Raw genomic sequence first — 24,086 nt, 5'->3', positions numbered from 1 at the left:
TTGAAAAAAATTGATATCTTGGGAGGGTTAAACCTGTAAGGTAATAACTGGACTGATTTAAGCAGCCAGAGAAAGTGTGTTTTGATATCTAATAAATAAATAAATCAACATGTGACTCAGTTCATTGCATGCCTGTTGTGTGTACAAGTTAGGAGGGATAATATAATTGTTAGCAGCTGTCAGAATACCGTAAGGTGTTAGTTCTTTGTATTTAACTTGCATGTCAGCTGGGAAAAGTGCTCCCAGCGTGACACATACTAAGTCTTGAAAAAGATGAAAAAGATTAAAAAGATGAAAAAGAACAAGATATGTTACAGTGTTTAAGCAACAAACCCTGGTATGGCCATTCTGAAGCATCACCTAGAGAATAAATGTACTAATTCTAATCCTGTTCCCATCTGGCAGCAGAGGTATTTTTTCTGGTTCTGATTTAGTTTTTTGTTAGCTTGCAGACTTGAATTTTTGACTCAGTGACCGTTTCATGTTATCTGTGTACTTCTTAAAAGAAGATTCAAGGATTCAGCTTTTCCTCCACCGTACTGTTTTCAGTCATACCTTTGTTTGTAGCTTGTTTTTTTTTTGATCTGAGTGAAGGTGTGTAATATTAGATTCTGGAATAAAACAAATCCCCTTTTGCTCAATTTCTCCAAAATAAAAATGTAGATTTTTTGTAATACTGTTTGTACACTTAATCTTGTACAACTTTATATTCTTCTCTACTCTAAATAGTTATCCAAGGATCCAGCAAATTGTAGAATTCTGCTTTAAAGTCAGTTGCTTATGTGGTTGACCTTACTGATTGAGTGTATGGTTGGAGATGAGATGAGAAGTTTGATACTGAGATGATTTGAGTTTGATATTGAGATGAGAAGGAAAGCCAATGCCGTGTTCATTTTGAGCAGTTTTGAAATTATTCTTTCTGCTTACAAATAACTGCATTATTGAGATGCTCCTGTAGAGTATGGCTTTATAAACTCATGAAAAATCTCATCATTATTTTGCAAACTAGCAATCAAACGTTAGGTGAGTGCCGTCTCATACTTAATATACTTGTGCGATAGCTACAACAGAGGCAAATCTTAGAGAATGATAGTGGAGTTCCTTAGCTGTGCTGTCTGGAAAGAATATATAGCTACATATTCAGTAAGTCTGTTTGTTAACAAGCGTGAGACTTTAGAAATGATTAGGAGGAGACTTCTGACTGACTCTCCAGATTTCTTCTGTGGCAAAGTCTTCTGTATGTGTGGTGTTGAATGTGTGGCGTTTTGTGGTGTCGTGTATCCTAAAGCAGAAAGTTCCTACTCCCTTGCAGTAGTAGGGATTGCCTGTTGCCAACAAAATGTCATTATGGAACAGGTATGGAAACTGTAAGATGTAGGAGGTAGTATCTTATTTTTCTCTCTTCTTAGATCTGGAACTACGTAGTTCCAAATGGAAAAAAAAAAAAAAAAAAAAAAAAAAACTAACAAAAATCCCCATAAATGTACTATCAAATGTAAAGTCTAGAATAACAGAATATAAACTTCTAGAAAGAAATTCAGACTTATCAGTTCATCTTGTATGTTTACCTTCTTTCACCCAAAAGATAGCATCTTCAACCTTCATTGTCTTTCAAAGTTTGCTGTACTGTAACCTGGCGTTGAAGGTGCTTTTTGGTGATGGATTGAGCAGTCAGTCTCATGAAAGGGAGATGTGATTGTCTGATTCCTTGCAAGAGTGCATCCTTTTGGTTTCTAATTTCTTTTGCTGTCAGATTGAGAAAAGGGATTTTCCTGTGTATCATGAAGGAATACAACAGAATTGTTTTTATCAGATTTTATGTAAATAATAGTTATTTTAGTCTCTGAAAGATAGTATAGATGCCACATTTTAAAGTTTCTATATGTAAATTATTTTGACAAAATTCCTTTATTTCTGTATTAACTTAATATTTCTTTTTGAAATTAGCTTAACTGATGAAGAATCACGGAAAAATTGGGAAGAATTTGGTAATCCAGATGGACCGCAAGGTAATAATTACGAATAACAGAAAGAAGTTCTGTATTTTCTGTGCATTAAGATATATAATATTTGGCCATTTGAGAAGCTCTCAGATCTTATTTTATGTAGAATATTTTTTCTTTGATTTGAAGATATATCTCATAATTCTTTGCTTGTAAAACTGACTGTGGTGTGTGGATGAGGGAAATGGAAAGTCAGGAAGGAGTTTGCTTTTACATTTTTAACTTTTTTTTAAATGTGGACCTCCACAGATCTCTGGTTGTTGGTGCTGTGTAGTTTGAGGGACTAAGCTGAGCTACGTATCTACATGGAATGAGTTAGGGCTAGCTTGGAAGTCATAAATGGACTTTAACTTGAATTGACCTGAAGCTGGGACTTCAAAACAAGATTTGGCCAAAAGCAGATGAGAGTTTGAAGATCAGAAGATCATTGCATGGTTTGCTCAGAGAGCTGTCACAAATACGAGGGACTCATGAGTACCTCATGAGAGGATTTCTGAAGGGCAAAATGAAGTGATTTTGTAGGGCGGTAGTTCATATAGTTGACTTGCAAGCCTTCTGCTCTTCTGAAACCTTTACCGTCTCTGGTGGAATGAGAGTTCTCTGCTTTTTTAGATCTTGCTTTGTTGTTTGATCTGAATGGTTGGAAGAAGCCTGAATGAAGTTCTCCTTCTCCCATTCTCTGCTCTTGTTCCAGAGGAGCGTGAGGAGCCTTCTCATTTAGTGAAATTAATCTTTTCATTTAGACACCTGTAATGTAAAGGCCTGTATCCAGGTCATGCACTGTAGTTTTTAGTTCTGTGTAGCCCAAGAATGGTGACAGACCCTCTTACAGGTATGTTCTGGGATGGGATGAAGCACATCATTACATGCTTAAAATGAGATGAGGTACATCCCACCCTCTGTGCCCAGCACAGGGGAACAAAAGCAAGCAATATTCGTTCCTTATCCAACTGAATCAGCATGGAGGTTAGAGGCAAGCAAACAAGATTTCCTCATCTTGCTCCTTTACCAAGTAAAATACTAAACGTGCAAAAGAGTATTTAAAAGCATGTGAATGGACCTGAAGAATAAAAATATATGCTTTTAGGAATGTCAGGCAGAAATGTCTCCAGGCTCTCTTCTCCAGCCAGAGCGTTTCCTGTACCATAATGCAGTAAATTCACTTCGATGTTCTGTTGACCTATTAAGCTTGAGGTCAGGTGTCTAACTTGAATTTTGACAAATAGCTTCTAATTTAAGAACTCCATAGAGGTTATGTTAGACTTGTGCATAACAACTGGTTGTCTGAATTGATGACTGTCAGTACCTGTTGGAAAAAGTACCCGTTATTTCTAAGTACATAGGCAATCGTAGTCTGTCCTAACTTTAAGCTAATGCTCTTTATTGGTCCTTACTAGTACAGAGGAAAGGACTCAATTTTTTATATAGTAGATGGTGGACTTTAAAGTTTTATAGGTCCTGCTTCAAAGGTTTGTTGTGTTGTTTTTGGTTTTTTTTTTGTTTGTTTGTGTTTTTTTTTTTTTTTTTTTTAGAACCTCTAGTATTGCATGTCTGAAGGCAATCTATTTAATATTATTCTTTATTCAGTTCTGTGTACTGTAGCTTTTAGGGAATCATGGCTTGTATTTTCTCCAGCCAAACTCCTTCTGATTTTACAAGTGTTGCATTCACTTTCTTACCAGTCACGCAGGAATGTGAACCAGTGGAGGGTTTTGTTTTTACAACGTACAGCTCAAAACACTTTCCTAAAGTTAAAAATAAATAAAACTTTCACTGTAGAATTCATTTGCTTAGTTTTCTTGCAATTCATGTGTTTACTGATCTATGTAAATTTAAACTGCTGAAAGCTCTGTAAGGCAAAGCTCATAAATCTTTCCACCTGTGAAGTCTTCTCTCCTTTTTGATTATATTAATAAATCTTGCATGTCTGTTTCACTGCAGTCTGAGCTAAAAACTTAGGTATTTCAGATGTTGCGTTTAAGTCTTGTCATTTCATTGCATACTTGAGTGTGTTTCTAGTTTGCTTTTTTGATTAACCAAATTTGTTAGAATTTTACTGATTGGAGTGCTATACATGAGGTGTGGTGTTTTGTTTTTTTTTTTGGTTAGACTTAATGTGACTTTAAGAAACTGCTTAATATTTTACAGTAAATTTCTTTTCTCTCATCCTACAGCTACAAGCTTTGGTATAGCTTTGCCAGCTTGGATTGTGGATCAGAAGAATTCGATTTTGGTGAGTCATCTCACTTAGGTTGAGATTTTAAGATGAACATTTAAGTCTTCACCTTAAAACATGTGCCTGTGCTTAATACTTCATGTTTAAGTCAAAGCACATGGTTAATAATACTGCTGCTCTGGTCCAAGTGCATCTCTGAAGCAAGCTCCAGGGGTCAAAAGTATTAGAGTATCTTTCTACTTTTGAAGGCTATATTTATGTGCTTGGAAGCATTTCACTGTAGTGATAATGAAGTGGTACCGTGCTGCTGCTGTGAAGCATGTGTTTGCTGTAGCAAGGAAGCATATAGAACTGTTTGTTTGCTGGATATATGCAGTTCCATGTGGTTTACTAGAGATGCTGTAATCACACAGTGCCTAAATAAATATTATTTGCATTACATTTTCTGTAAGGTGCTTAGTCTACCTGCTTGCTTCTTGTGCAGTAACCTCCTCTGTCCACTGAATCACAATTAGCTGCCAACTCTTCAATAATTATAGAAACCCACCCAAGACAATGCATGGATGATCTAAAAGATCTTGCACTGAACAAATACACTTTATTTAAACTCTATTTAGCTGATTGTATTGCTTGTAAGTTCTTCAGAAATAATGACGAGTACTGTGCAATAAGCTTGTATTAATTTGGAGTAGATCTGTGGTAATACTGCTTGATCATATTTTAGAAGAAAATATTAAACAAGAGCAGTGCTAAGTAACTGAAGTATCTAATGCAGTATGTTTCATAATTTTTTCCAGGTTTTGCTTGTATATGGATTAGCATTTATGGTTATTCTTCCACTTGTGGTGGTAAGTATTATCTGATTAGTATTCTACCCTCTGTAAACAAGCTGTAAACAAAGCTTTCTCAGACTGTAAATGAATTGCTCATTCTTCCCTTTCATGGAGAGGGAGAGTTGTTTTTTTTTTTAACGTGGATGTTCTCTTTTCTTATGGAAAAAGTGTAGTTGCATTACACTTTCCAAAAAACACAGTGCTGGGTTAGAGAGGGGGCTGTTAGGAAAACACTAGATAGCACAAGAGTTAGAGATTCAATCAGGTAACTTGTCTTACACCTTCTGTCATGTGTCACATGAAAATTAATGCCGTGTGATGAACTTGAGAGTATATTCAGTTGTTCAGTAGTGTTACTGTAGAGCCAAGACAGCTGTCTTTAACTGTGGGTACCAGAACAATTGCTGCTTGTGGAATAAGTTGTTTTGTTTAGTTTCTCTTGATTGTCTTTTGTTTCCATAATTTTAATTTTTATTGATCTTCTATACACAATGAAATGTCTGCTCTTGAGATTTCTTTGTGTGAGGAATCAATTGCAAGATGAGTGATATTTCAGGGCTCCAGTTTGCCCTCCAGTACTGCTTTTGAACAATGTCCCTTATCCAGTGATTGTGTATAGTTGGGGCATGGCTTGAAGACAGACTCAGAAAATTGATTCTCATAAACCTTCATGCTCTTGGGAAAAGGACTTTCATTTGAGAAAGCCTCCTGGGATCTCGACAACTGCTTATGTCTCTGTGTACTGAGAGCCAGCCAGGCATTATCACTTGTCTTAGAGAGCCTCTCTGTCTAACTGAAGACCTTGCATAACAAATTCCTGGTGCATGGATTTCAACAACGAGTTGAGTAACAAGTCTAAAATTCAGAGTAAGACCTATGCTTCCTTCTTTCTCTTTGTGTTTCAGTTGGCGTGTGTTTTATTTGTACACGTGTACTTTTAGTGATTTATATCAAGCTTATCATAGCTCAAGTGAAAGTAAACATCCTCTATCAGATGCAGACTTAGGCATTGAAACTTGTCATTGTAAATTTCTTTTATAGTCAGTGAAGAGGAATAGTTATTTGTTATGGAGCAAGTTATTGTATCATTTAATTCTAAGCTAGGCGTATGAGATAATTCATACCTTTGATGGGTCTGTTTCTTTTCTATTAAACAATAAAGAAGCCTAAGTTAACTACAGTGTAGTCATCCAGTATCTGAGGTAGACATCTAAAATTAAGTAAGTCTAGTTCCGTCCTTTGAATCCGGATGGAGAAAAGGGAAATACTGATACACAGTTCTTTGTAGACTTTCATTAACCTAAATAATGTTCTGTATATGTACATGAGGCAAGAGAAACTATCTGTATCTGCAAAAGTAGGTAGGGCAGCCTCTTCCATGTAGATTTGGTCTGTCTGTAGTGTTGCATTTCTTCCTTTTCCAGTACCTATACTTAGACTTTGTCAAACTGAGAGCTATGGGATTATAATATACATTTTTCCACAGAAGAACTTAAATAATAATAAAAAAGAGTTCTGTATTCTTCTGTGCCAGGTTCATCTATTTATGGAAGAATCAAACCTAATTTAAAACAAACTAATTCTTTTTGTGGGGAGCCAGTCCTAGAACATTTTCCAAATAATTAAGTAAATTGCAGAGTTCTTGCTGTGCTAGCAGAATTTACACTATTGCCTATTAAATTAATAATAGTATCCATTGCTTGTTACTTCAGTGCCTGCTGCATTTCGCTCGTGATAAACTTTGTAATAGATGGTGATTTATCTTGAATGTTTTTCCTAAGCTAGTGAGCTTGGTTTGCAAGGGCGATTTAGTGAGCAGACTGCAGTTTAAGAAAGGTGGCATGATAGGTTATAAAATTATAGAGTACAATCACTGTACAGCGAGTTCCATAATTTGAAGTCTCAGTTGTAATGCTAATGAGGGAGTTGTTGGAGTGTTTCTGAAGGTTTGGAAGAATTCTTCAGTCAGCACGAAGGAATAAGGCTTAATTCTGAAAATTTCCAGCAAGGACACTGGGTCACCTTCAGATTCCTCTAGTAGAAGATACACCTGCCCATGGCAAGGAAATTGGAACTAAATGGTCTTTAAATGTCCCTTCCAGCTCAAACTGTTCTATGATTCTAAATTTTCTAAAAAAAACATTTTCTAATTAGTTGACTTAAGGTAAATTTGAAAAACAAAAAACAACAACAAAAACCACACAGTTAAAGAAATCTCTTGTTTTGGTCTTGGTTTGACTTTTTAGCCTGAACTGAGTTTCATTTGGATGGTGTGTTGGGTGGTAAAACACTTCCTATGTAAGGGGTAACTCCAGTGGATTCACTGTTTAGTGGATTCACTAAAACAACACCATAAATAAACAAAACAGGGTGTGCATGCATGCAAGCTTGTGCTGGGAGAGGGTAGATTCTTACAGCAAAAAATCATCTCAATTCTTAGCATCACGTTCTCTCAGACAAATATATTGATGTGTGTTTAAGATTACTGTTGGCAAAGATATTTTTATTGTTCTTTCTGAAATTCATTTGACTTCAACATAAGTAAAGTCATTTGGGGTAAGTAGTTTTTTGAGGTATGGTTTACCTAGTTACGATGAACAAATATGAGGTGATCTTGCATAGGTGTTTTGATACTGATACCATTGTGCTGATGTCATGTTGTTCTTACGAAACATTTCAGGGTTCCTGGTGGTACCGATCGATACGATATAGTGGAGACCAGATTCTCATCCGGACAACTCAAATATATACATACTTTGTCTATAAAACACGGAACATGGACATGAAACGTAAGTGAAAAGTATCTGGACATGCTGTTTTGGTGATGTTAAAATGCTTTGGCTTTATAAGCTTTTGTTATGTTAAAGTGTTGTTTCTGGTTCTGTAAGAATGGTTTTAAAAAACTTCATTTTGTTGCAGGTGAAGAGTACTCTGTAAGAAGACTTATTGGGGGAGGGAGTTGCATAGATCTTTCTGTGATCTATACATATAAAAAAAAAAAAAGAAAAGATTGTACGTGGGGAAAACAGATGCTGACCTGCCTAAAGTCTTGAGTTGCTTTGTGGCTACAGGGAATGCAACCTTTATCTGCATGTTTTCTTCTGTTCCTGTAACAAAATAAGTGTCTTGAATTTTCTAAGGGTTGTCATAAGATTTTTATATTACCAAATAATTTCTAGTTCTCTATTCTTTACTTGTGATGTTATACCTAAATTTCTGTTTAATAGTTTTACTCCCTATCAATTTCTTGTTGTTTAGTTACTTGTTTATAGTTGTTGATGTACTTATTTTTCTTGTCTGCTCACACTTAAGCAAACAAAACCAAACTTTTTCTAGAGAAATATGTAGATGCATTATGTTGGCCTTATCTTGGTCTACAGTATCCTCAAGTTCAGGAATTAGATCCTTCAGCTTGGAAGACGGCATGGGCCCGAAGAATTAGCATGATATTAGTTCTAGATTGGATTTTACTGTATCTTGTACTCGGAGTGATTGAAAAGCAGAATAAAGCAAACAATAAAAATGAAAAAAGTGTCATGTAAAACATCACCTCTTACTCCTTTAAATTGCACTGGTGTTCAGTTATAGATTTACTGAAAGGTTACTGGAAGCATCCGTTCTTGATGCATCCTTTTCCCCTTGAACAGAAAGGCTTCATAGTTAAAGAAGTCTATGAGATAAGAGTACAGAAATACACTAGCATCCTAGTCGCAGCAAAAACAGGTTTACATGTGTGGGATCAATTCAGGTTAGTTTGTTCTCATACTCTATGCTTTTGCCTTTTTCCTCCTCCAGACAGCTGTGTGTGAAAGGATGAAAGGGAGACTAGGTGAGATATCTTGGAAGTTTAGAGAGATTGTTGCAGACCTGTTCTCTTTCTCCAAGCGTGCTGTCAATAATTGGGTTCAATGTGAAATAACCTCAGGTTTGAGGCTTTCATTCTCTCTCCTACAGATCAGTAAAAAGTTACTCCTAAGTTTAAGTGGCCTTATTTAAGGATTTATCATTTTCAGGAAGTCCTGGAGTCAGAGGCAGGTCAGATTTTTTTTTTTTTTTTTTTTCACTGAGGTCTGTTGTACAGCCTGCTTGAAATAGAAGGCACAACTGAGATAGCTTAGACAAATCACACAGTGATCAGGTAAGGCCTTTGCTTGGTCGTGAATTTCACGCTGGTGAGGTACCAGCCCCAAAACTTGGGGCTTAAGCCTGGGATAATGTAATCAAACTGAGCTAGGGAAATGGTGAGACAGATCTGCAAGATCAAATTTCAAGACAAACGAGTTTTTAAGACCCTTTTTGCCTTAGGATCTGTAATTATGAAGCTTAAATAATAGGAAAGTCTGAAATAGTCTGAATCTCTTTGTTATGCTCTGCTCAGGAAGTAAACAGATAATTGAGAACAGAAATGGAAATTGCTCAGGGAACTTGATTAATTGTTGGTAGGTGGAATTTGCTGAGTACTGAAAAGAGGCAGAGCAGCTCTGACTTGCTCAGAAAAGAACTTACTCAAAATACAAGATGAAGCTTGAGTAACTATAGCTGAAAAAGTTACTTTAATTGGAAGAAATGATGGGGTGAGTTTTCTCACTTCCTATAGCAGAGCGGACACATTCACGAGCAGAAAGCTGGCTAAAACATCCCAGGTGGTAGATTTTTAATCTTAATTAGATGACAAAAGGTATTTCAAGGTAGTATGGATTTTCCTAATCACATTTCCTGCTAGCAAAAGAGCTGTCTATCTTCATGGGATTTGTTTGCAGGGGTACTTATTGAACTGCTCTTCTAATCATTAAAAGAAAAAAAAAATGGTGAATTTTTAATGTCAGCTGAACAGAAAATTGAGTTGAAATTTTCTCTCCCATCTCTCCTACAATACGCATATTGAGGGGCAGCCTCAGGCATATGAATTCAGAGGTGAATGGTTTTGTGAGCATGCAGTAGCAGTCAAACTGCTGTGTGGTGACGTCTGCCAATCCTAAATAAACCAAACTATGGTTTTGTGAAGACATTCAGAGTGCTTAATGCCATGCAAAAAGGAATCTTGAGCTATTTCAGTTATCTTGTGCCAAGCATCATGTTCACAGTAGCTTTGTACTGTAGCAATAGCAACTCATCCCCTAAATAGAGAATATGAATGTGCATGCTTGTTGGGGGAAGAGTGGAGGTAAGTTTTGTGGCTGAGATTTGTGAAGAAATCGTTTGGTGGCATAGAATATTGAAGACTGTTTGTTTGTATGTCTCCCATTATCTTTGCAGGGCTTATCATGGTTTTAGCAGGGGCATCTGAATTTGATCCTCAGTACAATAAAGATGCTACGAGCAGACCAGCAGACAACATTCAGATACCACAGGTTAGTTATATTGAGAGGTGTTTTATAAACAACTGGCTGTTTCAAGGGAGGGGGTGATGACCAGCTGACAGAACTCAATCCCTTGAGGCATTAATTTTGTTGAGATTGTGTCTTTTCAGAAACAGGAATTAAAAGCTAAACTTGATTTAGATTTTTTTAAAAAAGATACAACAACAGAAGATACAACGTTAAACAGATTCTATTTCAAGCATAAGCAGTTAGTATAAAACAGATATATATATAAATCTGTTTAGTGAGCTACATAGGGATCTAATGTATCAGTCCTTGTAGATTTTGAGTGTCAGTATTAGGAGGCAATTGCCATTTGATAAAGCTTGTTAGCTATAACCAGTTGTATCAGTAGCACAGATCTGGTTAAATATGTTAATATTGAAATAAGATTGTCTTGTCTGAGCTAAGAATATCTTTAAATGTTGTAACGATTCTTTCATGAATTTCAGATCTCTGGTTGCCTTTTTTCATTTTCACTGTGTGTTTCCAACAGAGATACAGTAATATATACTGCAACAAATAATTATAGCTAGCAGAGTTTTAGGAAGACTTATTTATCGGAAACTGATGTTTTGGTTTGAAGCACCGTGTACAACATGCTCTATATGAAAAATATTCTGAGTTAACAAAATGAGGGGGAGCAGTCCCACCGATTTAAACTCTGCCTGCATGCAATTGGATTTTCAAGTCATAAGCCTGTTTTCATGTCCTAAACATTAAGATAGGCTAAGATATCTCCTTCATTAATTGTCTTCATCTCTTACAAATTCTTCCTCTTCGTGTAGGCTTTGAGAAAGACCTAGAACTGTGGTTAGGTGGCTTTCTTTCTGCAGGCATTGTGCTCAGGAGCACGTGGCTGGGAAAGAACACCTTGATCATCAGGTTTCCTGTGCTACTGCAAGCATTGGCATTGTGCAAGCCCTTTACATTTAGGCATTTTTCCTTTAAAAGGCAGTCAAGCGTCCTGTTCCAGAACTTGCTGTTCTAGTAGTTAGGAATCTTGTTTGTGACCAATTTATATCCGTGGTTTTTGTCATCATTATTCTTGAGTTTGTTTTTCTTGCTCTGTATACCCTTAATGCATGTATAGACAGAAGCATTAACCCATTTGTTTTCTTTTTGCCTTTATTTTGCTAAACTAAGAAAGCTGCTATCTTTTCTCTTTCCTAAAAGGCTCATCATTTCCCTCATCCTGCTACATGCTAAACGAGTTACTGTTCCCTGTTCTTATATTTCTAAATTTAACATTATTTTTTACTTTGGCCAGAGCTGTCCATAATATTCCACTGTTAAGTCTCAGCGTTGCATTAGTGGCATTCCCTGTATTTCTGCAAGGAATGGCTGTAAGTGTGCTGTTGCCCACAAGTGTTTCATATGGGTGACAATGTAATCTTGAAGCCTCAGTTCTTGTTATGCAAGTGTGTGGTGGTTTTACCCTGCTGGTCAGCTGAACTCTCCCATAGCTGCTCCCCCTTCTTGAAGGAAGAGGAGGGGAGAATACGATGGAAAGGGCTCAAGGGTTGAGATGAGAAGAGGGTCTGCAGGCCTGATTCTCGCTCCTCTTTCCCAGCTGCTGTTGCACAGCAACTTCTTCTGTTTCTTCAATCTGCTCTCCCAGAGACCCAACCAACATTGCTCCCTGGCTTGGCTCTGGCCAGCAGCAGGTCCCTTTTGAAGCTGTCAGGAGCTGGCTCTGATGTAACGTGGCAGCTCCTGGGCTCTGTTCACAGAGGCCACCCCTGCAGCCCCCCTGCTACCAAACCCTTGCCACATAAACCCATTACAAATTGTGACCTTGCTTTTTATACTGCTGGATCTTCCATTTCTAAAGCTCCAGTCATCAGTTTCATCCATGTTATTTTTTTTAGTATCTGACAATACAAGTCGCTGAAGCATAAATACAGTAAGGTATTGCTAATGATTTTTGTTAATGCACCTTGCTTTTTGTGCCGTGATCATTGTTCAAAATTTTATTTCACCTTTTTATCATAAACCTAATACTGATAATTTTTATGAAAGATTTCTTATCAGAGCTTTATTCTTCTTGGTTTGGTGTTACACCATGATTTGTTTGCTAGGAACTTTTTATTACAAGATCTTTTTTTCAAGTGTAGGGAAAGACTGATCCAAAGTTAGTGTATCCTGCTTGTTGATATCCTTCCTTCTCCTTGTGGACAGAGATTTTTGGAACTTTAGTCCTTCCTTAGGTGACTTGTTGACCTAAACAGTGAAGCTTCTTGATTCTTATAAACTATGAAGTTCTGTTACTCAGGTTTTCAGCCTCTCTCTCCAGGGTTTTCAACAAACTCAGGTGAGAGACCTGTTTGAACTGTGCATCTTGGTCTGGTCAAGATCAAGTTAGGTCACCCTGAATAAAGAACACCATGTCTTTTCCAAGTTGGTGCTGTTTTTGTAAACTTAAAATACTTGATAGCCTACGAGAGAATTTAGGCTTAAAAACCACCTTCTTGTGATATTTGAGTCTATATCTGAGGAAGCTGGCTTGATCTTAAATGAAAATTCAAGGTGATGCTGTTGCTAGTGCATGTTGTGTATAGTATAAATACCTCAGCAATACAGCTGAATCTGGTAAACCTTGGCAATAATGACAGATTCTTCAAATATTTAGCTATCAATATAAATTTAATCACACCTCACTGATTGCAAGTTTCTTGCGTGCAAATCTTCCCTTCACCTCCTTCCACAGTTGAAAAAACACAGTGAAAGATACCTCTTGGCTTGGTGGAGCTATATTAAAAATAAAATGGCCATGTTCATCTCTACAGAACGTTCCAGGGAAAAGTTACTTAAAGGCTTGCATAAATGAATGTAACCTTTTTTCTTTAAAAAACTGTTATCCTCACATTTGTTTCTCCTTGGAGCCAAAATAGCCATTTGTGTTTAATTATTTTATTTTAGCTAATCAGAGAAATTGGTGGCATAAACTTAAAGAAGAATGAGCCTCCACTCACCTGCCCTTACAGCCTGAAAGCCAGAGTTCTGTTGTTGACTCATCTTGCAAGGATGAAAGTCCCTGAGAGCCTTGAAGAAGGTAACAACTTTTCTTCCTAATCAGACACTGTTGAAACAGAGCAACAAATTGCATGCTACAGTACTCATAAGTATAGTTTTTATCCATTAAAGAGTTGCATTGGATCTCTGTTGAATAATCTCTATACAGAACACTTAGCTTTTCAATTTGAATGACTCTTTGAAAACATTTACTTAGCATTTTATCATTCTCTTCATAGCCCTGTAATACTAGTATTGTAGTTGTTAATGCTTTTTGCTCGCAAATGTAATTTCAGAGTGTTTTTTCTTTGTAATACACCTCACATGTTTAACTTTTTAGTCTATTTCCTTCTCAGCATAAAGAAATTTAAGACAAGCATAATACTGCTCTCTTAACGTTTCCGTTCATGTTTTTTTTTTTTGATTTCCACCCTAATGCTATGTAAAGCAAAGGAGATTAAATTAGAACTTTTAAAATATCAGTTACATATGAGCTTCAGTTATGTATTTTGCAATTCTTCATAACTGAATGTTCAGACAGAAATGTTTCTAAATGCCGTTCTTAAGTTTCATCCATGGCTTCTTAGGCTGACCAGTGAACTTGGTGTTCCATATTTTAACACTTAAAATAAAAAAACAGCTTTGGTTTACGTTTTTGAAAGCAACTGGAAAATCAGATGAATTTAAATCTCCACTAAAAGTCCTTCCTTTCCTTGCTACTGAGTTATTGTTTGTACTTACATAAATCTTTATAACTAGGGAGTACTTTACAAATTGTATTTTTTTCCTCCCACGTTGGTGCTTCACTTAAATCCCTCTGTTAAAAACCTGTGATTACCTAAAGAATAACACTGTTTTAGTAAGCGTGATAAATTGCTTGGACATCTGGTATTAGATTGATTTAAAAAGTACTTTGAAGTGAAAGCTGTTTGTCTTGTGTACAAAACTTTTATTCCCTCTTAGCACTTTCTCTTTCCTGTTTTGTTAGGGAATCCTATAGACATGCTTCAGTGATAATGAAGTGGTAGTTTCAGTAATACAGGAATGAATAGAAATGAAGGCTATACTGTTAAATGAACAGTTCATGTAAACTATTCCCTTTTTTCCTGATAGGATGCAGCATAATTGCAGCAAGTTTTGTCTTGCAGATCAGCAGTTTATCCTGAAAAAGAGTCCGGCACTACTTCAAGAAATGATTAATGTGATCTGCCAACTAATAATAATGGCTCGAAGCCGTGAAGGTAAGGAAAGAAACAGTATAATTAAAACTAGTAAATATCATCTTTCATTGCATTACTTCAAAAAAGGCTGTGGTTCTTCTGGAAAACTTTATCTGTGATATTTAGAAATGCTTAAATGCGCTTTCGCTCTTCTTACTGTAGTGAGAGAGTTCTCCACTTTCAGGATTGAAATGGTGCTACTGCCAAGTCCTGCTCCGAAATCTTGAGAATCTATGTTCAGCTTTTAATTTTTGCTGTTAAAATTTTCTCTTTAAATGCTCTGAAAAACATTTTCTTAAAGATCTGGTCCATTTTTGACAGCAAAGCACTTAATATAAGATAAATTGAAACTTGTGTTGATCCATCTTTTAATTGCACTCTTTTCTAGTTCATCCCTTCCTGTTATGAGTGTCACTTGTTTTAACTCATTTCTTTGCTATCATTTCTTCTTTTGTGTGTATTGTTCAAATTTCTCCATTTCTGGTACCAGCATTGTTTAGCCTGCTGTGTATGGTTTTTTTTCCTGGTTTTGTAATGGCAGGTACTTCACTGTAATTGCTGCAAAAAATATAATTTATTTGAAATATAATACTTGAGCTTTTTCATTTTTATTATAAGGCATTAAGCTTGAGAGGGTTGTTTGTGGAGTAAAGACTTGAGTCTTATTCCTCTATCACAACAAATATAAGCAGGGCATACTTAAACCAAACTGGTGACTATTTTGTTAGCTGTCAAATAACACTTATTGGCTGTTCTTTACTAGACCCAAACCCCTTTAACAAGCATTATAGCCTCCTAACAAGAATAGTTTTGAGGAGGATCTTCCTCAGCCCTATTGCATGTAGTGCTGGAAATGGTGCTCTGTAACCTGGTAAAATAAGAGAGAGGACACAAATAGATAAAGCTGTTGCTTGCTGTTTGACTGTCATACTTGGAAAAAAAAGCAACAAATAAGTTATTTCACTTCCAGTCCTTATCTTTACCAGTCTCTGAGACTGCTGGGGAGTAAACTCAAAACCTAGAAAGAAACAACAGATGTAATTTTCATTGTATAGGTTATTGTAGCATTATATTTCCTAATGAGAGTCATTAGGAGCTCAGCTGTATGTAGATAGATGCTGGGTATGTTTTTGTGTGTGTTCTCTGGACTAGCACCACAACCATACTGTAAAGGAATCTCAAACACATATTTAGCATGGGGAAACCAATGCTTTCAAGCTCTATTTGTTTAATAGCTTAATAATGTATTTCATAAAAAGCTAAGTAGCTGTTTTGGAAATATTTTTTCAAAGTTTTGCTAGCTCAGCCAGGCTGAGTCAACATACTCTAGCTAATTAGAAAAAGCACTTGTATGAAAACATTTTTTTTCCTTATAAGCCCTTGCGTGTGCCAAATGGAAGTATTTATTCTTTTGCTATTTAGTTGCTTAGCAAATTTAAAATGTTGGCTCTATTTTTAATGACAGCACACATGTAGAGTTTTACTCCCTGCTGACTTTCTCATTGGGAACAAACTGGAAATTGAAAAGCTGTTGTTGTTTATTTTCTGAAGATATGAGTAATATAAAAGATATTGCAATTTTTGAAAGACTTTTTTTCATTAAAGTATGTATTTGTCATCTTAATGTAATGTACCTTAAAACTTAAATGATGGAAGTTTCTGGTTAGCAATAGGTGTCCAGCAGCCCTAATATTTGAAAATTCAGAGGTGAAGGCATGGGGTTAATTTTATCCGAAGAAACATTTTGTGGATAAATCATATGTTGTGAAAGCTAAATTGATGCCTGGATGAGGAGTCTTGTTTTGTGCTATGTTCATTTGTCTTTCAAATATCCTGAAATATTAGAATATTATCCTGAAATATCCTGAAAACTAATAATGTTGTAGCAGTAATAGTAAAATCTGTGCATAAATGCTTACAGAATTTTTGAAAGCATACTTCTTTGTAATCAAGTCTTCTGAAGAAAAGCACCCTGAAAATTAATCTTCAGAAACTTGACACTTTAGTTTTCAAGATAACTTTTTTAAAATTTCCATGCAGCATTCATCTTGATCCCGTGTCAGCTGTTCTTGAAGGAGGTGCAGGAAAGCATGACAGATCCTAAGGACAGCACATTATGGAGGGAAATTTATGAAGTTCCCCTGTCTGAGCCCCTAACAGGGACAAGCAACCTTCCCCTGTGAATAGCAACTGCTGTGTATCACCATGAAAGCCATGGACACTACCATTCTTACCAAGCCCTATTAGAAATAATCCATCGTAAAAGATTGAATATATGTCTTAATTTTTAACAGAGCTATCGTTCTTTGCAAATAAGTGTGAGTTTATTATTTGTTATTTGCAAATAAGCTTGAATTTGCTTTCATAAAAGCAAAATGAATGTTATTTTCATTTCAGCCCACTCTGAGTTTTACTCGCTGCTATGATTTTTCCAGCCTGGTGAAAAAATGTGTCAGTTGTGAATTACCTGCAGATAAAATGTCTTGTATGCTCTTGCCAATTTCTGCATAGCTTGCGAGACTTTATTTTACACTCTGCTCCCTGAAAATATGCCTTGCTCTGTGGCATCCCTTGTTTGCATCCATTATTTGGTGGTGACAACTGGTAGTTTAGGCCTGCTGATTATCAGCGATCTTGATGGCTTCCTTGAGATCATCCTTTAAGTGGAAAGCTGTCCTGTCAAGTGCGGTATGTGTTGTCAAAAACATGATATGCTCGCTCGCTCTATATATATATGCTCAGGGTAGGTTTCATAATTCAGACTGGGAAATGCAATGTGACTTCGAGGTTGTGGTTTGACCCATTCCCTCTCAAGCAGCTGTTATTTGCATTTAAATTTGTGATCGACTCGTTTCATGTCATATGTTTTGGATGTCCTTGTGTTTCATAGATGAAAGGTCATCTTATCTTGTGCACTTTGACAAGCAGAAGCTGTCAAAATATGTGCAGTTATGGCATTCATTTTATGTGGAGGGCAGTTGGGTATTGTTAAAAGCTACACTGTTCTCAAATTCCCTCTCTGGGGGATAGTCCTGTGTTATTTTCAGGAAACCAAAGTAATGTTGTCCAACTTGGTTAAGACATTTTCTACTGTCATGTGGATGATGAGTTCATGCTTTGAGCAACAGGAATTTCAGCTCTGACTAGTGCTCTGTGGTCTCAGAGCTCTAGGTGAATTTCCTGTGAAAGCCAGTTTGTCAGAGAATATTTAGGATTTTTTTTTATTAAGTTTGCAGTGTGACTTTGCTTAGAAGCAGACAAAAAAATTAGAGATGAGGTGGTAGATAGGTAAGACAGAAATGAAATCTAATGCTACTTAGTTGGAAGGTTAGTCAACCCATTACTATTTTTTGAAAGCTAGAATTTGCATCTTGGTTACTTGTCAGTATTTCTAGCCAGATGGTTCCCTTCCTAATCTATCTGATGTTATTTTTCTCTCCGCTTTGCATGTAATATTCGTGCTATTTATTAATATATTGCATTAAAAAAGAAAAAGTTCTGTTGTATAATTTGTTCTGATAGCTGACTGTATTTATAGCTTGGTGTAATTCATGAAGAAACAGGCCATAAGGGGGGAGAGGGGCAAGTGGAGCACAGGAGATGGAGTGACCTTTCAGATGCATTTAAATACAGTATTAGCTGCCTATAAATGTGCAGAAAGGTATATAAATGAAGGAGAAAACATACTGAAGACACCAAGTTTGTTTTCTTCAGTCATATGTGTTACCTTTTCATATTTCCTCTGTAAAAGGTTTTAAAATTAATGTAAACTCACTTTGTATCAAGATTATTGGCCACTGGCACTTAGCAAAAACCACAAAGTGTTTTATTTTTTGTATCTTTTTGGTGAGGTGCAGGCTATAGCCTGTCTGCCCTCTGATCCAGGTGCAAGTAAACCTGTTGATATCCACATCTATGATTGCCCTGGCACCGTGGTAAACTTGATCACACAGCCCTAGCAGTGTGGGTGTATTTCCTCTTACCTTCCATCTAGTTAGTGAAAGATGCCTGTGTGCCCCTGTTGTAGCATCTCAGACATACCAGTAACAGTCAAATCCATCTGCACCAAATATTCATATTCGTGTATGTTGGTATTTGTATGTGCACAAATAGTTATATATTCCTATGCCGAATATGAGAATAAATATAAAAATAGCTGTGCCAGTCAAGATAATCAAAAGTTGATTGTTTCTGGGGAAAGTTTAGGAAAACGCATGCATGGATTTATAGATAAGCTGACAGGCTTTCTAAGTTATGCCCTTTCTGTAATGCTTGTTTAAAACTGCCTTCAGCTCTTTTCATATGCCACATATGAGTTCAGAAAAGAATCGAGTAGCTTAACTGCCTTTTGTCTCTCTGAAGATCATCTAACTTATTTTTCTGTTTCACTGGAAAGCGTGTATAGAGCAACCTGAACGTTGCCAATTTCAGACTTGCAACAGCTCATGAGCTGCTGGAGTCTGAAATGAGTTTCCTAAACAGGGTTTTGTGAAATCTTATTTATGAATTGACAGTTGTCAAATACAGTAGTAGAACAGTATGTGGAAACCTGTCTGCCTTGCTGTTCTTTTTTTCTTTGCAGACATGATGAAGAGTATTAAATGGCTTTTTTTTCCTTTTGCTGGGCTCTGGTTAAGATTTTCTCCTTGTGTATCTTCTCTTTGTATCTTCTCTTCTTACTGCCTTCCAACATAATATGCTCTGCTTAGCTCCAGTTATACCTACATTTTTTTCTTGTGTGTGCTAGGCTGCTACTTTTACATTTATCTCTCAAGATGATCCTAAAACCCTTTTTAAATCTTGGAAATAATGTGTTGCAAAAGATTAATGTTTAATGATAATCTATATTTAACGATATCCTTACTAACCAGAACTAAATGATTTAAACATGCACACATATATAGTATCCAAATGTAAAACAAGCTGTTTCTGATGCTTTTTTTTTTTTTTTTTTTTCCTCAGAAACTTTGTGGTAGTGCTACTCTCTGTAATGGTAGCATGGATTTGTGCTGTTGTTCCCTGAGACTGTTAGATGGAAGTCTTTCCGTTCCTTAGTGTTCAACTGTGGTAGCTTAAATAGGGGGGAGGAAAATGTTTGCTGAACTATGTGACTGCAAGGACAGTAAAAAGGCTGCCTGACTAATTATGCTGAAAGCTTCAAAAGCTTTCTTGCTTGGCTTACTGAAAACAAGGTTGCCTGTAGTCTGTAACTCAAATATACGTTGGAAAAGTGTGAAAGGGGGAAAAAAAAATTAAAATGATGTGGTATATTCCTTTCTCCCCAAGAAAGGGAGTTCCGTGCTCCATCTTTGGGATCTTTGGAAAATTGCATGAAGCTTTCCCAGATGACTGTCCAAGGGCTTCAGCAGTTCAAGTCTCCACTTCTGCAGCTGCCTCACATTGAAGAGGACAATCTTAGGCGAGTCTCCAATCATAAAAAGGTATAAGACTAGGAATGATGCTTGTTAACTTATTAAAACATTTTTTTGATTAACCTGTTGGTCTATAAGGAAGCAAAGTCACGAATTAACTGCAAGAAAAAAGAAAACATCAGTATTTGTGTGTGTGTGTATATATATATATATAAATAAGATGTGCATATATAGGAGTATGAGAAATTCAGTGCAATATACCCTAGATTTGTGTGCTTTTTGTATTTTTAAATTCCATCTCTGATAGGAGGTAGGAATGAAGATCAGAGATCTGTTAAGTATAAAAGGCACGTTGACCTCAGAAACAGAAGAAACAGTTTCTTTCTTATTGCAGAGTATTATCTTCTGTTGAATGCAACATGTTTTCACAGTACAGCTGGAATATAATATTTTTTTGCTTGTTTTGCTCTGTCATCTAGTTTGATTAAAAAAAAAAAAAGCAATTCGATGATAGTACAAAGGACTTCATAAAAGGAAAAAAAAATTACTGTGTTTAAGTATTTCAGGTTTTGTGATCCTTTATGTATGAAAGAGGATGCATTTAAAAACAAACAAAACAAAAGTAAGCTATTGCTGTGTAGTTGTTGCTGGATAAGTATTGATATTTGTAGAATTTAAGGACAAAAAAGGTTGTGTGACTATGTTGTCTGAATACCTGCATACATTTCTTTACGCCTGTTGCACTGACTTCTGCTGTGTTCAAACCTGCTTATTTGTTTGACTGTAGCATATCTTCCACAAATTCCTGGTTAGAAACAAGCAGTTATATTCTAATAGAGGCTGTTGACTTTTATGATAGTCTTATGACAATGGCTAATTGTGTTTAAAATGTTATTTTTATGTAATGTAAGCTTTGTTTAGCTGCATTAGGTAGTTTAACAGCATTAGGTAGTGTTTAAGTGCTTCTTTATTAGTGTAGAGATAACGAATTCTTGAGTGCCACATTTTTCTTTTGATTTACTTTGAAGATGCTCATTCACTGGCATTAAATAGTCTGTTCCTTGGGATCAAGTAGAAGAACAATTCTCTTACAAGTATTGTTAAATGCTTATTTTTCTTAATTGAGTTGCAGTCTATAGGGAGCATGCAATAAAGTACACACAATTCTGAATATAGTTTTGATATGTATAGTGTTCCTAAGAAAACAAGACTTTGACTATTTTGTAATCCCATTCATCTTTTCCCTGAAAGAGAGGAGGCCAATTTGTTAGGCTTATTTGTACAGGATTCCCATGCAATTCATTTATAATATAGTCCCCTAGATGGGGACGTAATCAGCCTGCCTGGAGTCATGATCAACCTGCCTAGATACATTAAGTTGATTTTAATAAAATACATACTTTCCTAATGGTCTGAGGCAATTTAGTGTTCAGACAAATCTCTGTTTCTGTCCTTGCCCCTGTGCTCTGCAAATCTTTAAAAGGAATAATTTTAGATTTCTTTGCAATTCAATATAACAACTAAGTACAAGTTACTTAGCTTTTTCCTGCTAGCATAAATCTCAAAGCACTGAAGTAGTCCAGTTAAACAAAGAACTCAATTAGTGGGGTTTCTCGACTCATCTTTCTGAAAGAGCTGAGCTGAAATAATACTTTTGTAACAAATCTATTCAGTTTCTAAGGGATCACATCCTATGAAACACACCAATGTTCAGACCAGTGTCATTAGGTTAGAATGGAACCTCTTTGTTTTATCGCTTAGCAAAACTTGCAAGTTTTCAAAAATGTGGCTTTCTTATAAGATCAAATCAAATGTTGTGTATATATTAGTAATGTGGGGACACAAGTGATGTATTAGCAAGAGTTTTTGTGGACTGTGTTCTCTGCTACCATGTGGTTTCTTTTTTTTTTTTTTTAAATTCAGTATAAAATCAAAACTATTCAGGATTTGGTGAGTTTGAAAGGTTCTGATCGTCGGAATTTACTGCATTTCCTTGAAGATAAGAAATATGATGAAGTTATGGCTGTCCTTGGTAGCTTTCCACATGTCACTATGGATATAAAACCACAGGGTAAGTCGGAGGTCTTTCTGTTCTGTATATGTCAGTCTTATGACATTTTGGTAGTTTGTTGGCAGTAGTCTTTTAGAGGACTCTGAAACACAACTCACTATTATTTATGTGGCTTGGAAATGACATTTTTTGATTGGCAGACTCTTGTACGTGAGATTAATAGTCTGAGAAGATAAAATACATTAAAACATTTCACCAATTCCCAAGTCAGCAATACTTTCTCCTACAGGAGCTTATCTGGTATTTCATCAGTTGGTTTAATATTTCATGAGTAATATGGAATTCTGGTTGAAATGCCACTTTTATTAGCTATCTTAAAAAGTTGTCCTTATACCTGAATTTATGTTCGGCTTATTCTAGTATGGAGTGACTGATGACTAAATATTCATGGGTTTCTTTGTGATAATCTTTTGCACGTTTTTTTTATATGGCAGAATTTGTCCATGCTGTGCTTAAATTTTGCATGCACTGTTTCAACGAGAGTATAATTGTGTTAATCTCTAAGTTTAGGTACATTATTAATCAGTCCCTGTTAGGTAGCTGTTTAGTGGAAAGTGGATTGGTTCTTCAGTCTCCTTTCCTGTGTAGAAGATCAGTGCTAGTAAATCTGAAATATATGAAAGGTTGTTCTAATACTTATTTATGTTGTTACTGCAGTGGCAATGATAAAATTCAAAATGTGATGCATTTGGTTGGGTAGCCTAACTTTTAACTTGTCATATGCATAGTCCTCTCTGAGAACAAAATGTTAATGAAAATGCCTGTTAAGGAAACAAATGTTTGTTAACCTTGGTATTTCCAAATATTTACTTTTTTTTTTTTTTTTTTTAAAGCAAGCGAACAACAACAGAAACCCCACTGCTTTATTGTACTGAAGTTATATGAAACATAATATTGTATGAAATATATATATGTTAAACTAGTAAATAGCAAAACTGCCTTCCTGGGGCAGGGTGGGGTGTAAATCAAAGTTCCACACTGGGATATAACTCTCTTCTTCCTCAACCTGGAACGTTATCCAGTTCATAGACCGAAGAGATAAACTCTTCAATGGCCTTCCTGTGGGTTTTCCGTTTGATGTTTTAGTTAAAGTAATCATTTCTGTTCTTTTATTTTCCTTTGCCTTCTACTTAAAAAAGAATTAAATGCATGATTGTTAAAGTGGCATAGAAATTGAGTTGTTAATCATATGAAAGTCAGGGAAATCAAAGTTACGATTCCCAGAACAAATATAACAAGGTCCCTTTGGTCATATGTGGTATTTCATGTTTCTGAAGTTTTATGCTTTAATATATATAATGCACAATATAATAGAATTATGGTTCCCACAGAAGCAATAACTTTGAATTTCCTAACTTCCATGCAATTAAAATTTCAAACTCAATGTTGCTATTTTATAGTTTTCTGAATTATCAGCCCTCATCCTGACAGTGTATTTGATGTTGTAAGAGACTTATTTAATAATATTTTGAGATTGCTTCTGTTATGTCTAAATATAAGCATACAAATTCAGCTTTTTAACAGAACATATTTAATGGAGAAAAAATGCTTTGCAGAAGTGTAATAGATGTATTGCTCTTTTATTCCAGTTTTGGATGATGAAGACAGCAACAATATTACAGTGGGTTCTCTTGTCACTGTTCTGGTCACACTGACGAGACAAACAATGGCAGTAAGTATTAACAATACTTATTCTTTAAAGTTAACTGCGATTATGTGCCTATCAACAAGCATTTATGCTTTGGGAGCCAGCATGGTGTTTTGTAAATGTAACTATAAAATAAAGATTTTTAAATTGAGAACTTGTGCTCTTGATCCTCTCTGTATTTCTGTTTCTGAATGAGTCAGTTTTCTTGGGGTCAGATTGAAGTTGAGTCAGACCCATTGCAGCTCTGTAGGAAGCAATGAAAGAATATGGCAGGTGATACTGCCCTGAGGTTTGTAAGTAAGAGTGAAAGACATTCAGAAACTTAGTTCCTGAGCTAGGATGAAGTATTTGCTCAAATACTTAAGGTAGTGTTTGGAACTGATTTCAC

The 24,086-nt window shown here is 35.9% G+C and overlaps 1 protein-coding gene across 2 annotated transcripts in view; it reads left to right on the top strand.

Annotated features, from left to right (window-relative positions):
• Positions 1–24,086, top strand: part of SEC63 (SEC63 homolog, protein translocation regulator) — a 53,705-nt gene that overhangs the window by 20,753 nt on the left and 8,866 nt on the right. For both annotated transcript variants that reach the window (XM_084513328.1, XM_084513327.1), the window contains 10 exons: positions 1,948–2,009; positions 4,178–4,236; positions 4,977–5,027; positions 7,693–7,801; positions 10,269–10,363; positions 13,295–13,427; positions 14,536–14,628; positions 19,894–20,048; positions 21,903–22,050; positions 23,640–23,722. In XM_084513328.1, coding sequence (XP_084369454.1) covers positions 1,948–2,009; positions 4,178–4,236; positions 4,977–5,027; positions 7,693–7,801; positions 10,269–10,363; positions 13,295–13,427; positions 14,536–14,628; positions 19,894–20,048; positions 21,903–22,050; positions 23,640–23,722 — 988 coding nt within the window. The remainder of the gene's footprint in view (positions 1–1,947; positions 2,010–4,177; positions 4,237–4,976; positions 5,028–7,692; positions 7,802–10,268; positions 10,364–13,294; positions 13,428–14,535; positions 14,629–19,893; positions 20,049–21,902; positions 22,051–23,639; positions 23,723–24,086) is intronic.

Source organism: Aythya ferina, assembly GCF_964211825.1.
Source record: "Aythya ferina genome assembly, chromosome: 3".
NCBI lineage: Eukaryota > Metazoa > Chordata > Aves > Anseriformes > Anatidae > Aythya > Aythya ferina.
The sequence above is the reverse complement of the archived record's forward strand: the minus strand, read 5'-3'. Positions and strand labels throughout refer to the sequence as shown.